This window comes from Oreochromis niloticus, linkage group LG13, assembly GCF_001858045.2.
Source record: "Oreochromis niloticus isolate F11D_XX linkage group LG13, O_niloticus_UMD_NMBU, whole genome shotgun sequence".
Classification (NCBI taxonomy): domain Eukaryota; kingdom Metazoa; phylum Chordata; class Actinopteri; order Cichliformes; family Cichlidae; genus Oreochromis; species Oreochromis niloticus.
The window spans coordinates 21,555,833-21,571,372 of NC_031978.2; the positions used below are offsets into that span (position 1 = coordinate 21,555,833).

The 15,540-nt window shown below is 42.4% G+C and overlaps 1 protein-coding gene across 2 annotated transcripts; it reads right to left on the reverse strand.

The window, feature by feature from the left end:
- Positions 1–222: 222 nt before the first annotated feature.
- On the reverse strand, positions 223–12,894 carry ppp1r21 (protein phosphatase 1, regulatory subunit 21). 2 transcript variants are annotated; one of them, XM_005474025.3, is made up of 22 exons: positions 12,187–12,894; positions 10,929–10,997; positions 10,525–10,671; positions 10,255–10,332; positions 9,970–10,134; positions 9,811–9,869; positions 9,450–9,544; positions 9,180–9,232; positions 8,862–9,011; positions 8,245–8,346; positions 8,061–8,149; positions 7,838–7,974; positions 7,544–7,636; positions 6,991–7,118; positions 6,298–6,447; positions 5,314–5,406; positions 4,755–5,009; positions 4,375–4,410; positions 4,140–4,256; positions 3,582–3,680; positions 3,345–3,473; positions 223–1,774 (listed from the first exon to the last, which is right to left on the reverse strand). In XM_005474025.3, the coding sequence occupies exons 1-22, from the start codon at positions 12,244–12,246 to the stop codon at positions 1,745–1,747; spliced, it is 2,334 nt and encodes a 777-aa protein (XP_005474082.1). In that variant the 5' UTR covers positions 12,247–12,894; the 3' UTR covers positions 223–1,744. The 2 variants fall into 2 exon arrangements, with proteins under 2 accessions (XP_005474082.1, XP_005474081.1); XM_005474024.3 differs by having other exon boundaries at positions 10,255–10,356.
- Positions 12,895–15,540: the final 2,646 nt, after the last annotated feature.

Sequence of the window (15,540 nt, forward strand, 5' to 3'; positions counted from 1 at the left end):
CCTTTCAAAACAAGTGACGGCATCAGAATCTGCTCTTCTAGTCCTCACATGTCGTTCCTCATTTCCCAGTAGTTTGGGTGTGTTAGCGGCTGCTTTTTCGCCTTTTAAAATTATACACAACTTATAATTCCCAGTCTCCCTCACCTCCCATAAACGCAGCAGGTAAAGTTAGGTCAATTTTAGGAGTGATTAATAACCAAGTGACTCTAAATACATGACACATTTATGTTTTGAGCAAGCTCTTTATTTTGCGTCACATATTTTATGTGTGCTTTTCAACAAGTTACAATGTGAGAATACAAGTTTCTTGCTTTTTTTTTTAAATGTGTTTAGAGGGCGTTGGCAAACCTGTCAGATCAAAGGTCTGCTGGTCTGCTGGCAGCTGTAGACTGGCAAACAAAAGGATTTAAATGAACTGCTCACAATCACTTCTGGGCTTTTCTTCCTTTTACCTCATGTAAGTACAATTTTAGTGTAAACTTTAACTGCCCTCTGCCATGACTCAAAAGTTTTCTGAGCACCAGTTACAGTGTGGGCCGATCCCTCTGCGATACCTCTCTGTATTGTAGCCTTAGAAGAGACACACACTAAACTAGCCACAGATGTCAGTTTGTAAAATTTGTGGAAAATAAAAGTTTTGTAACCTCTGAATAAATGCCTTTTGTATATAGGCCTATATCATTTTTTTACTCATTGTACAGTACAATTACATCATGATTTTAAATGAGGTTATATTCACATAAACCCTTTTTTATCCACACGTCGTACAACGTCGAGAGACTGCCGTTCCCCACCAGGCTTCTGAGTGCACATCCACACTTACTTTGGTGATAAAAATGACTTGTTACAGCATAATTTCACAGAGATAAATTGACATCATTTCACAAGCTCCAACTTGTCCGTCCCTTCCCATTAAAGTAAACACGGTTAATCAGCGCTTCGAGGCAGACATCTTTTCTTTCCTCCACTCCTAGACGACTGAAGATTTCTTAAAAATGAGGAATGAATTTAAGCACGTCTTTGTTACGGTTGGGATTTTAAAGCCCTTCTTTTCAGAAGCTTGTGTTATACTCTAGTGTCAGAAGGGACGTGGTGGTGGTGGGGGGGGCATTATATTCTCAAATTTGATCTAAGAAACAAAAAAAAGGTATTTGTAAAACATTACTCACGTTGTAGAGCCTGGTGCTACAGTCACACAAGGACACAACAGTCTGAGCACACACACACACACGCGCGCGCTCTCACAGATAAGCAATAAGAATGCACAGTTCCACCGTCTCTCATACGCACATTAAGCTGGACGACTACACGCACTGATTAACAGGGTTTGGTCTTCAAGTCTTGACTTCAGTAAGTATTAAAAACGTCAGCTGCTGCAGCTGTTTATCTTTTTCTGCTCCTTCTCTTGGGAAAGCAGCGTGGTTTGACGCGGAGGTCAAGCAGTAACTTCTGGTCCAGTTTTGGAAAGCATTTTTTTTTTTTTTAGCAAATTGTTATGTTTCATGTACTTCTGTGACGAGGAAAGGAGGGAAGGAAAAACAAAGCATTTTCAGTCAAATGTGTTTGAGCCTCCAAACAGTTTTGTACTGCCTGCAAGTGGAGGAGCTGCAGGCTCAGGTGGTTATCCTGTGGTTTGGTGACAGTGTTGGTACCAAGACGCTGCAGGGAGGCTCTGAGGTTCAGGTCTTCTCCCAGGGTGCCTTTATAGTGGCGTCAAATGGAGCTTGAGTTTTGAGGAGCAGCACTAGCGGCCTTTGTTCTTTTTGGCATTTCCCTAAAGAAAAAACACACACACACATAAAAAAGTGAGCTCAGTCCTCTACACTCAAAACAAGCCATATCCAGGGTTGGTGCAGAAGCTAACGCTCTGTGTTGCATTTCAGTGCAGTGACTAAGACAGACAAAATTCGTATTCCGTTTCAAAAACTGAAAAACATGCTGAGGCTGGTGTGCTGGCCTTCAAGAGAAAAATCGCCACCTTTAGATCACAAACATGCCGGGTCCTGAAACTTCCCAGCATCCAGCCATCTGTGTGCGCACATGCAGGGGCATGCACGTTTTTTCTCCTTTTTTAAAAAACAGCCCTCTCCTTTACTGCGCCTGTAGCTTAATGGCTTTTTCAGATGTCTGCGGCAGGTGCTTTTCCCATTAAACCTCGCAACAACCGCAACGCCACCGCTGACCTCCCACTTCACCTCATAACTGAGAAACTTTACAATGTCACACTTCACTAGCGACTGATCCTTCACACTCCACGTGGCCATATCGCTTCTCTTTCGAGATTTGGAGGGACAGGGTGGTGGTACAGTTTGGTCTGTAAATGTTCAACAAGGAATTACAGTCAGCTTTATTCACGTGCCAAACACATTTGCTTCGCTGACATGAACGCTCAGTTTCGTAGAGATCAGGTGAGGGATTTCCACTGCAGAATATTCCACTTGTTTACCTTAAAAAACTCCTGTATGTTTTGGGTCACTGTCCATGTGTAGTGTGGAGCACCATCCAATCTACTCTGCTTCATCTGTGTGAATCTGAGCAGAGAGTATAGCTCGATACACTCCGTAATCCACCCAGCTGTTTCTGCCTTCTGTCACATCGCCAATAAACCATAGTGACCCATCGTTACTGTAAGCCGAGCGTGACCACACCATCACACGTTTAATGCTTTGAATTATGAGCTGATCCCAGCCCGCCCCGTTACATTCTTCTCCCCTTAATTCTGCTACAAGTTGATTTTAGCTTCATCTGTCCAAAGAATATTGCTCCTGAGCTGGTCTGCCTTTTATAGATGTGTTTTGGCAGTCTAATCTGCACCTTCTACTGTTGAGGCTAATCACCGGTTTGCTCCTTGTGGTGAACCCTTTTACTCTCATTATGGCAGACTTTGAAAACGATACGCCTACCTCCTGGAAGAGTGTTTTTCACTCACCAGGATGTTTAAAGGGTTTTTTCTCTGCTTATGGAAATGATCCTGTGATCATCCACCATTTACCCTCTCAAAAATATATCAAACTGTTTATTCGGCTGGTGGATTTGTGTTGTTTTCTCATTTTAACGAGGACCTTCTTCACTTGGACCAGCGCTCCTGTTGACCACACATTTGACCACAGAACTTTTACTTGCTTAATTAATGCCAAATTGAATGTTTATACGTAATTGAAGTCTACACATTAATGTTGACTGTTGTTGCATTGACATACGCATCCAAATGATATCACCGCCCAAACATTTCAGAGACTAACTGGAGACTGGCAGTACCTCACAGCCGAAAGCAAACCCTGAGAGTGATCCAAAATTTTAAAAAGCAAATACTAGGAAAGAAGCTGGAATTCAAAAGGTTATACCTTGCTGCCCATTTTGAGCGTGTCGATTTCCTCTCGCTGCTTGCTCAAAGTCTCATTCATGCTGCACAGATGGTCGCTCATCATGCTAAGCTGGTCTTCGTAGCTCCTCTTAGTCGTAGCCAGCTCATCCTGCGTGTCAGGCCCAAACAGTTACAAAGTGAATGCTTTTTGACTTGAAAGGAAGCTAATGTTTACGCTTTATGCCATAACTGAAAGCTCTTTGGCAGTGCATCATACCTGCAAGCGTGTGATATTCTGATTAGCCAGTTTGACCTCCTCACTGAAAGTCTCCCGCGACTTCTCTGCAATGGCTAATCTCTTAGCCAAAGCTCGACACTACAAAGGGAAAGAGAAAAGTAAACAACTTGCTGTGCCCTGATGATTTTAAAGCATGTCTGGCACGCTTTACAGATCGGTTTCAAAAGCTGCAATAACAGGAGGGATTTCTTTGAAAAGTAGGTATATTTAAGAACAGTGTCAAAGTTGCAGGAAATCCACTATATTAAAGTCTCTGCTGCTAAACCGTCACGTCTAACTCGACATCAGGTGCATTTCTGTTGCTATAATGCCAAACTAAGGCAAGTGACAGTAACTTTAACAAGTCATTTACATCGAGGGTAAGACTCAACATATTACTTAAAATATTTAGTGTAGGTTTTTCAGTGGAGATGGTAATAACCCCGACTCGAGAACCATTTTCAAAGCATAAAGAGAATATGTACTTGTAAGGCAAACTAACGGTCTTTCTTACGACACACAGTTACTTTGATAAACAACTTTCAGTAAGATCTTCACCTCAGAGTGAAAATGCACAGCTTTGCTATCTGAAATCTGGAGTTGGGTGGTGAGCTCTCCTACTCTGGCCATGTAGTGGCTCTTTATCAGCTGCTCCCTAGACTCCTCGTCTCCCACCTGCAAAGTCAGACACAAACATTCAGCTACAGAAGATTTTGTTATCCTTGGAGGGAGCATTATGAGATGGATACAAATTCTGCACTTAAATATTTTAATTAAATGTACGGACACTCACATGCTCATCTGTAGGTGTTGTGCACAACATTCCAACCTGGTGACAAAAAAAAAAAAAAGTAAGAGATGTAAAATATATTTAAAAAAAAAACCCAGACATGCAAGATATAGCAATAAAAAAACAAAAAACCCTACAACACACGTGTTACAGCTACTTGAAACAAACATTATGAGAGCAATCTCAGCACTGAATAACAACAGCATTCTCCTACTCTGCCACATCAGCTCTTGGACGTCTGCATTTTATTAACCGGCTTAGTGTGGAAGCCAGAAGGAAACAACAATAATACTCCCTTTGTTGAAACAAATCAGTGCCAAGGACACAAAATTTCCCCTGCAAAGTGAAAGCAAACAGCAGACCGAGTGGTCACGGAGAAGTACCAGGCTCGTGCACAGCGTTGGCTCTTTTCCTGCGGCTTTCAGTTCTGCCGCTGCTTCTTCGTGGCCCCGCGTGAGTGCGCCGGCTGCAGCCGTTTGCGAGTTCAGACTTCCCCCGAGAGCTGCTGCTAGCTGCGCTTCCAGTTCCGCAATGCGCTGGTTCTCCTTTTCCAGCCGCACCTTCCCTAACTGGGCTTCCAGCAGCCAGTGCTCCTTCTCCTGCTCCAGACGAGCAATCTTCTCTTGGCTCTGCTGCACCTGCAGGAGGCCAATGGGGAGAAGGAGAGAAGTAGACAGTGAGCTTGTGGATACGGAGATGAGCAAAGGTTAAGAGACGTAAGAAGGAAACTATATAATAATTCTCACTGGGTTTTATCATATGGCTTCGCACTTTGATAAAGTGACAGATTTATGTGAAACACTGGGCACATTAAAAAGTAAAACATCAATAGCTTTGCTAGCTGTCTACACCTCAGATAATACATGACACAACTGTGTTAAGACAGGACAGGTTTTTTTCTCTACTTTTATCACCAATTTATCCGTATCTCTGTATTTTTACCTGCTGAGTGAGACCTTCTCTGCTCTCAGTGGAGCTGGTTAGTATGCGACGGTTTGACAGGGCTTCTCTGTACGGAACAGACTGGGGCTTGGCCTAAATGGGTGAAAAAAACATTTATTTTAGTCATTTAATAATCATTTCAAAAAATCCATGTAATATTTAGAAAGAATTTGAATTCTGCAGAAGTAGGCTTAAAATAATACTCAAATTGATTAAAGGGTAAATTTAAAATGGAATTATAAAATATAAAAACAATGTAAAAGCAGACCAAAACATTTATAAGATGTAAAATGTAGATATGAGACTCTCTGAGAGATAAAATACTTACAAAGACTTTCTTAATGTTTTTGAAAAGATATTACAAATCAGTGTTTTTAATCTCACTGAGCACACTGATCCAAAGTCTGTGAGCTGTAAGTTGAAAGGCTTCAGTGTTTCCTACTGATTCAAATCCTGTTTGTGGTTGGGAGACGTGTGCATGCATATATGTGCTTAATTTTTCCCCCCCTCTGCATATATTTTATTTGCCAAGTACTCTGTGACAAGTAAATAACTCAGCAATATAATCAGCTGCTGCTCCGATGAGGGTTTCTCCTGCGAATCAACTCCAACTCCACTGTTTCGGACTGCAGCTGGTGACGGTAGCCCTCGCTCTGCTCTGCAAGTCAGCGCAGAGGAGCGTGAACCAGTTCTCCACCTGCTGCAGGTGTCGATTAAAGCGGCCCTCCAGGGCACGTGAGGGGGCGGGGACTACTGCTCCTGTGCTGCCAGCTGCAGTACAAGACGGAGGAGCTGGAGTCTGAACGCAAGTCAAGATCCTCTTTTGGGAAGTGGCCAAATGATATTAAGCACTTGCAACAGTCCAGCAAATAGGAAAAACATGAAATATGAATTTTAAAGCATAATAAATACTAAAAGTAGTTGAAAGATAGAACATGTCAGCCAGCCCAAATAAGTGGGGAATAGCATGCTACACATACTAACCTTTTTGACAGCTTGGATATAGGCTGTTGCCTTCTTTTTGTTGGCCAGCATACTCTCTGCTTGGACAGGGTTAAGAGCTGCCGTGCTCCCTCTCGGACTGTAGCCCGATGACGTGAAGAAGTCCAAGTTGTTGCTGAAGAAGGTGGCAATCTGCAGCAAGTTACAGCGACATCACGCATCAGATCTCTCAAACAAAACCGATATCTCTGCAGCTTCCTCGGCTGAAGAAACCCTGACACTCAGCATTCTGTTTACCCTGAGATTAGCCACTGTGTTTACAGCAGAGAGCCAATTCCACCACCAAGTGTTGAGGAAGATAAATGTTGGAGCATGCTTGCAAAACGCAGCTCACTCCACATGTCGTGGGCTGTGCTGCAACCCAGTGGAGTGTCATCCAATCGGCACACACACACTTCAGCCGACAATTCGCTCGATTCACAAAAATCATTCATCCCCGTGCTCTTGCTGGGGAGCAGCTGTACAGACTGCAATTTGGACTGTATCTTCCAACGTTTAACCGCTGCCCACCTGAGTCCCGCACTTCTGTGCTCTTCCATTTGTGGCAATTTACCAATGTGATCCAGTTGCAGAGACAACTCACTGCTACTTACAATTAAGCCTTTATGTATTGCAGCTAAACTTGCACTACAGGAAATATAAACCTGGCTGCTGCCTGCCCCCTGTTGGCCATACCTTGCCGGTGCAGCTAGTTAGAGAACCCAGAGATCCCAGGAGGCACTCTGTGGTGGTACAGAGCTTTTGGGTGACGGTGGGGAGCTCCCGCTCAATGACGGCCTTCTGGTTGTAATGCTTTGACATCTCTGGAGACACAAGGAGCAAAACAAGAACAGCAGGATTTGCTTTATGTTCCAACTTTAACTTAATAAACGTGGCTCAATCAGTTCCTCGCTCCCTGACCGGTGATGTTTAACAATAACATGCAGATTTTCACAATATTCTCATACACTAAAACTGCAGGATTTGAGTAAACATTTAACTAAAATACCCAAACAAAGGCGCTTGTTACAGAAACCCATTCTCACAGCTAATTGCCAACAAAAGTGACTCTTCTCCAAAGAGCAAAAAATTATGCTTCCGTCTGCTGATTCATTTGAATAAACTTTACACTGAACCTTCTGGATATTTAGTCCTTAAAAAGCTGCTTTTGCTGTATTATTTATGAATGAAGTACATAAAGAAATCTTCATGCTGTGTCCGAAAAGCAACGTCTAACAGATCCACCCACCTTTAATGGCATCATGAAGACTGTGCAGGCAGGCGGCCAGCTGGGTGAAGACGGCTGACGTGTTGCTCTGTGGCATGGCATCCTGCCGAACACCTGAGACACATCGCGCACATTCGTCAGACATGTCTGCTCATCACTTCATAAACCCTCTGCTGTATTTACATATTACCAAATTCCCCTATTCCTTCAGGAAAAACAGCATTTAAATAAATATGTATGTATATAATTATTCTGGCAAAGTACAGACTGAGAGCTTTTAGACAAAAAGAGCTCAAATGCTGTGTGATAACCTACTGGGTAAGGCCAAAAGGTTAATGTAGTTCTGCAGTTTCTCAAACACAGATGTCACTCGCTTGATGTCACTCTGCAGCTCCTGGTTTTTCGCATTAAGGGCAGCAGTACAAAGAGGTGCCTCGCACTCTTCTTCAAGGCTGAAAGCAGAAGACACCCATCACAGTAGCCTCCTCCACTCTATTTGTCTATCTCACACGTGTACACACACACACACACTGCTAACCTTTTTAACTGGTAGGGAAGAATCTTTTGGAGAAAGTGGGTGTATGACGAGAAGTTGACAGCGAAATTTTTCAGCTTGATCACAGTTTCCTTTGATTCAAAACAGAAAAGCACAATTAGTGTCAATTTCTTTTCTGTTTCTAAACAAACATATGACCTCCACACACCCTCCATCCAAAACGCACCAGTACTGTGACAGTGTCCTCTGTGATGCTTTGGTATAACTGGAGAAAGCTGTCCTCCAGGGGGCGCACATAGGCTGCATTCTCATGCAGATACTGAGAAAACTGGGTTAAGAGAAGGAATATACATTAAATGAAATGCGCCTCCTTATGTGGCACCACTAAGGTGAGTATAGTTAACTAAAACTAGATGTGAAAAGTCTTTGTTAGTTTGGTAAAAAATGTATTGCAACTTGCCAGATGAGACACTGATGGATGTGTTTACTGACACCTTGTATGTTTGCAAGACTGCTTTTTTATTGTAATACCTAAACGGATTTTCCTGAAATCTTGCCTCTGACATACACCCTCAATAAAATAATCATTAAAAAGTCATTAAAAAAAACCAAAAAACTAACACCTAACTAATAAAAACTCAACCAAAACGAAATATTTTCAAACAATGACAACTAAACTGAAACAAAGGAACCCACTCGGGAAACCGACTGAATTAAAATAAAAAGTCAAAATGAAATAAAAAATAAGAGCTGATTAGAAAATGCAAAACTATAATGGCTTTGAACACCAGCATGCATTGTATTTGACAGAATGCCTGTACCTCTCCTGTATGGCTGCCTCACCTTCTGGTTGAGAGGGGAGATGGTCTCAATAGAGGAGTCCAGGGGATAGATGTGTACTCTCTGCTCTGTGTAGGAGTGGAAGTTCAACAGAGCAGCCACCAAATCCTGGATGAAGCTCATGGCCTGGCCTGCCACATCCCGGGCCTTCAGCTGGAAGGCGGCACAGTTCACAGATCGCTATTTTACTACCCTTTCTAAGTAAAGGCAACTCAGTGTGTTATCCCTACATTGATGTACAGGTAATATTTTTAAAGGTGGTTACTTGAGATGTGAATCTGTACTTGCAATACACCCGAATGTGTTTGTTTTCTCACTTACCTGGTGCCTTCGATTGTGTGATGGCACGTTTAGGCTGTTGTAGTCACTAAATTCTGCAGAGATGGAGGAGAAAAAAAGAAGCATGTAAACTAGAGCAGAACTTCAACCCCCGCAATGAACTTTTATTAACTTTGCAAACACAGTTTAATTGGTTGCGTTGGCGCAGTGTTACAGTCGTGTGTAGCATTACAGTGCTTACTCCAGGGCAGCGTGTTGTTATAGTATCACTGACAAGCATGGAAATGTTCTCAAATAGTACCAGATACTCACTGGTGTCATTAAAGGGCACTTTCTCCTGGATAACACTGCTGCTTTGTTTCACCTGTCTGTTCAGCTCCGACTGGCACCGCCTCAGCTGCTGCTGGCTGCAGAGGGAGATCGAAGAAGTGTTGAGCTGCTCTCAACATGCATTTCAAGTTTGGTGTAATTCAGTTTAAAAAGGCAATGTGCAGAAATGTGTACTGCTAGATTTGCATCATAGCTCTATGAAAATGTATTATGTACATATCTTGTATTTGTCAAAGTCAGTTTAACACTCACATTGATACAGTTACTTACAGTTACTATGCTGAACAATGTTATAACACTGAAGGATTAAATCATTCGAACTATGAATAAAATGTATATTTACCAGTCTTCTGTTCGCATTCTGCATTCTTTTGCTTCTCGTTCCAGAGTTTGTGCTTTCACCTGTAAAAACGGGGAAAAAAATCATTTTTTTTTTAATTAAATGTTATTAAAATTGGCAATCGCGTGAACAACTTCAGTGTCTCTCCTGCTGAGCCCTTACCTCTAAACGTGCTTTGTCACTCTGCAGCCGCTCGATCGTTTCTGCATACTTTGTGGTGAGCCCGTCCACGACGGCCTGGTGCTGCTCTGCATCCTTCTCCAGCTTTTCTAATCGCTCCCTCAGCTCAGCCTCCGTCTTCTTGTGCTGCTCATCTGCTTCGTAAAACTGACAAAGACACAGCAGGAAGCACAGCTGTCACATACGTGACCTCCCCTCATATCCAGACACATTCACTGTAAAATTGGTATTTTAAACATGCACTGTAAGCACAGCGTGGCTGCCTACTTGGATGTGCAGTCGCTCATTTTCTTCAATCTTTTTCTGCAGGTCCTCATCAAAAACACTCTGGGTTTGCAGGCCGTGCTGTGAAGGAGAGTCTCCTTTACTCTGGAGGAGATTGGGGTTGGGGCTATTAACTATCAACTTGTGCGACAAACATTACTGTTTAACTATCATAACTTTAAGACCACTACAAAAAAAGAAATAAATATATGCTGCTCCCTCTAGCCCACTATGAAGCCACTCCCACGTTTCCCCCTTTCCCCTCATGTTCACCTTCCCCTTTTTGCCCTTAGCTTCACTAGCAGCCAGCTCCTCTTGTAGCAGCTCCACCCTCTTAGCCAGCTGCTGGTTCCTGAAGCTGAGACTGTCCATCTCCTGCTCCTGCTTCCTCAGGCTCTGGTCTCTCTGCTTCAGCTGCTCCTAATAACAGAAGAAAAAAAAAAATGACTTTGATGACTAACACATGCAAGCAAATCACAGCCTTTAAAACAACATGAAGTCATTCTGTTGTCATTGTGCAACAGCAACATAACTCATGGTAACACTGCAACAAGTACAGGTCAGACTTGGTGATCACATTTGGTTTGCAAATATGAAAAACAGAGTTGCTTGCAATGTCATTTCAATGCTTGCTTTCTCAATACTTTGCTTTCTTTTTTAAATACACATCACTGTACCTTTAGTGAGGCAGAGTTGGCCTGTTCATCCACAACCGCCTTCTTCAGCACTTGGTTCTGGGCACGTAGCTGTGAACACACACACAGAGGAAAAAAAACATTCAGATGTAAGAAGTACAAACCGCTGTTTGAGATGCAAATGCAATTTTAAAATAAAGAGCACACAGCAAATCTCTGCTCTATAATTATGCGTAGTTTTGACTTTTTATTCAATTCTATGTAGACAAGATCAGAGCAGGTAATCAAATAATAGTCTCCGCTGCAATTTTGCCTCCTAATGACTCCAAAAACAAGAAAATTGAGATGAATCCATTAGTGTATTTCAGTGTTGCTCTCATTTTGCCTTCTGTTATAAATCATGTGACTTTTAACGTTCTCTATAAGCCCAAAATATTAAGTTTGAGATAAATATGAAGAAGAAACTTACTGTCTGTGGCATGCTTGTGTCAGTTCTTTTTTAATATACTTCAAGTTCAAGTCAAGAAAAGTTTGCTTACTGAGTGACGTTTCCACATTTATAAGTAATGAGTTATGAGTACTGACCAACTGTGATTACTGGAGAAACCCAAACTCAGTGCTTTTTACTGTATGATCAGTAGCCTCTAAAGACATGCTTATTACAGCAAGAGTCTGTGCAACAATCACACCGTCAGCACTTCCTGAGGATCATACACTGTTTGGCTGCTGGTGGGGAGGATCAGAGTTGAACAGGAAACAGCTATAACGCTCCCGGAGCTGTCAGCTGACACAGAAACATAGGCCACACAGGCTTTACTGTCACTAAACTGTTTAACCATTAAACAATTGTTTACAGCCTTTGAACACCGCTTATTTTGGTTACTTATAACGTCAAATGCAGCATGCAAGACATTTTCCCACGCAGCCTAAGGAAAATGCACCAAGCAAAGCATTAAAGCTACACACAGGCTGATAATGACACCTGTGTGTGTAGCCTCGGTGGCTAGCCTACATCTGTGATAATCTACCTTATTCCAGGTGAACTGTATTAGTTTCTGCTATAACCAACAAAGTAAGCTCTATGGTCTAAGTTAAGTTTATGTCTTTGAAAAGCTGATCTGCTTCTCTTCACTTCACTAATCATATATATCTCAAGTGTTGTTTTCCATTGAGTTCAAGTACACGCAAGGCAGAAAACACCGGGTAGCTAACGCTGATAGCTCACTGACAGGTTCTGTGTAGTAGCCTTGTTAGCAATAACAGGTAAGATCATCAGCAGTAAACAGAGGCGGTGTTTTACCTTTGAATACTCCTGTGCCAGTTTGCTGTATTTTGTCTGCAGGTCTGTAACGTTAGCCATGGCGACGCTATCTAGTCGCCAACCGGTGATGCTAGGAAACGTTAATCCTCAGTAGCCGGGCTGGCCAAAGGCTGTCCGGTTAGCTTAGTGTGTAGTTCACGGTGTCAGTTACTTGCAAGGTTGACGTCGGACACGGTGAGCTGTAACCTGGCTAACTCAGATCGGTTAGCCCACTGGTAAAATTTCCTGATCCATGAAGGCTTCTTCCGCTACCTGTGAGAACTGACCTCGGGGACATTGTGACAGTGGGTCTGTCATCAGTCCCAGAAAATAAAACGGACAGTGGTCAACAGTTCATTTCCAAAGACAGGTGTTTATTCCGATCTAACAGTAATGTCCCTTTTTTTTTCAAGTTGGTACCAGTAACGCCGACAGAGCCTGTTAGCTACGCGAAGCGAAGAGGCTATGTAGCAAAACAAACCCCGACGAGGAGCGACACATGTATGTGGTTTTATCTGACAGGAGCCGGTGACCCGCGGCGTCCGCAAATCCTATTAGACAGTAAAGGTAGCGGCTGCTCGGCTAGCAAAACAGCCCTAAATCCCCATTCATTTGAAGGAATACTTTCATTTTCTAGCTAACCCGCAAAATCCTCCTGAAGTCTGAGCCGACGAGAGAGGCGAGCGCCGAGGTCAAAGTGCAGAAAACAGAGAAGAAGGGAGAAGAAGAAAACAGGGCGCCACCTAGCGTTTGAAGGGATAGATAGATAGATAGATAGATAGATAGATAGATAGATAGATAGATAGATAGATAGATAGATAGATAGATAGATAGATAGATAGATACTTATCATTTACTTACTGTCATTTAAATTGTAGCACACTGTATCGTTATTTTTTCTTTTCTTTTTGTTATACAGCATATATTGAAATGATTTTGAATTTGATTATAGCTCTTCAAAGACTTCCTCAGTCATTTCACACTCCATTGATTAAACTAGACTTTACTGAAAAGTATTGATGGCGAAGGAGCATGCAGGCAAATGAATTAGTTGTACTTCCTGACAGCTCGCAAAATGAGTGTGAACCAGTTGACATCAACAATGAAACTGTATATTTTTTGGTGTCTTAAAAAGTAATTAGCTGGTGCAGCAGCTTTTTACATTATGTTTAGCAAGCAAAGTGAAAAAAAAAGTGGTGCTCAAAAGAGGAAGGAGAGAGAGAACAGAATCAGCATACTGCCAGTTCTTTGAGTATCAGCAGCTGATCACATAGCCCGAATGATGAAATTATGTTTAGTGTTTTTGTAAAGGACTAAAACATTGTTACTTCTCATACATTGAAATTAGGTACTCTTACTGTAATACTGTGTGTGTGACATGTCTGGATGTTGGTCCTCTGGAAATAATGAGGAATTCTAGAAATGAGTCTCCCAATCCAATCAGTTTGTGAAGACCTGTGGCTAATGGGCTTGTCTTCTTTGTTCCGTGCTTATATACATCAGAGTTGTCGTTATGTTACTTTACCAAGCCGTTTAAATCTGATTAGGGTATGCGGTAGTCTAGTTGAGAAAGATGGTGTGTGTTTATAGCAAAAACTTAAATAAAAGTGTTCATTCCCCTGATGTCTGACTTCAGCTGTTGTCCATGAAGCTGATCAAAAGCTGGAATTGATACCAGCGGTTATTGCTTTATGTATGTGTGAGTATGTTTGAGTGAACGAGAAAAGTTCACTCAAACATAGTTATGATTCTTCTGATACATCGTGGCACTAAGGGCCCCAAAAATAGCTGCCCTGAAGCTAGCACAGGGTTGTTACACCTATGTATGTAGGTAGATGTAGTATGTTTAAACCACCTTTCTCTTCAATTCAATTCAATTTTACTTATATAGTGCCAAACCACAGCAACAATTGTCTTAAAGCCCTTTATGTTGTAAAGTAGAGACCGTACAATAATACAGAGAAATCCCCAACAATCAGACATATGAGCAAGCAGTTGGTGACAGTGAGAACGAAAACTCCCTCGTAACAGGAAGAGACCTCGGTCAGAAACAGTAGAGGGGCAGCCATCTATAGCAACCAGTTGGGGTGAGGGAAGGAAGACAGGACAAAAGACACGCTGTGGAAGAGAGCCAGAGGTTAATAATAACTAATGATTAAATTCAGAATGGTGTATAACTATAAGCTTTCATTTATAAGCGTACAAATGTGTATTTTCTTTTTAAATATCATTTATTTCAATAGGATAAATTTCCTTTCTCCCTACAGTAGCCTAAACACAGACACTTTCCATTATTAAGACATCCTTTCCTCTCCTCTTAGCTTTCCCATTAGGAGACCTAATGCCATTTACAATAAAAATGATGTGATAAATTATTTACTGCTCGGTTTTGCTTTGTTTTGGGGTTTTTTCCCAGCTCCGTGTGTGTCGCATTAACAGAAACAAGGTCAGAAATCACAAGCGGGATGTAGCACTGTCAAGGATGTGATTTCCCCCCTTAAAACGCACATGACCTCATTTAGACTAGAAGTGAAATGACATGTTGCTAATGCACCCATCATTGCGCAAATCCTACACGATTAATTTCACGTAATCCATAATAATCTCTTTTAGATTTTCGGTCGCATACTATTTCTTTATTTTCCTCTGCCGTCGTCTCCGCCATCAGCGATCTTAAATGTATGTATACGGCCACAAACACAAACTCTCTCACACGCACACCACACCACAGCCAGTGGCTCCAGCATTGTCTGGTTGCCTGGCAACTGTCGGCGTGGCGTGGTTGCTAGGGGCGTGTGGGAGAGGGGAAGGGGAGGTGATGCTGCTCTGATTTCCAGCTGAATTGAGGCAGTCAGTAGGGAGAAGTCCCCCCCCCCTTCCAATCTCCCCATCCCCTCCCCTTCCCCATCGACACACAGGACTCTATTGAACAATAGAGCTGTGCCAGTGGGCCTGAGGCTAGTCAGACAAGCCCTTGTTCAGGGTCACACTGTGTTCATCCCACAGTCCTCCATGACTAATTAACTTACAGCAAAGAGTGTCGTTAGCACATCTGATGATGCATCCATCACTGGCGCAGCCCTGGAATTTACATTAATGCGAGGTGCACTTCTGGCAGCCGGCCATTTAAAAAAAAGAAAAAAAGGAAAAAAAAAAAACATGAAGAGAAGACAGAAAGGGAAAGTGTCGTGGTGCTGCCACACTTAGTGCTGAGCAAAGCCTGTGCAGTCAAAAGAAACTGCTGGACTTGGTGGGAAATATCTCCCAGCTGTAGCACTGTTATGTGAAAACTGAGAACCACAGAGTCAAGGATCGCTGATCTTGTGGCTTTCACAGCAGGTGACAAGATCGATC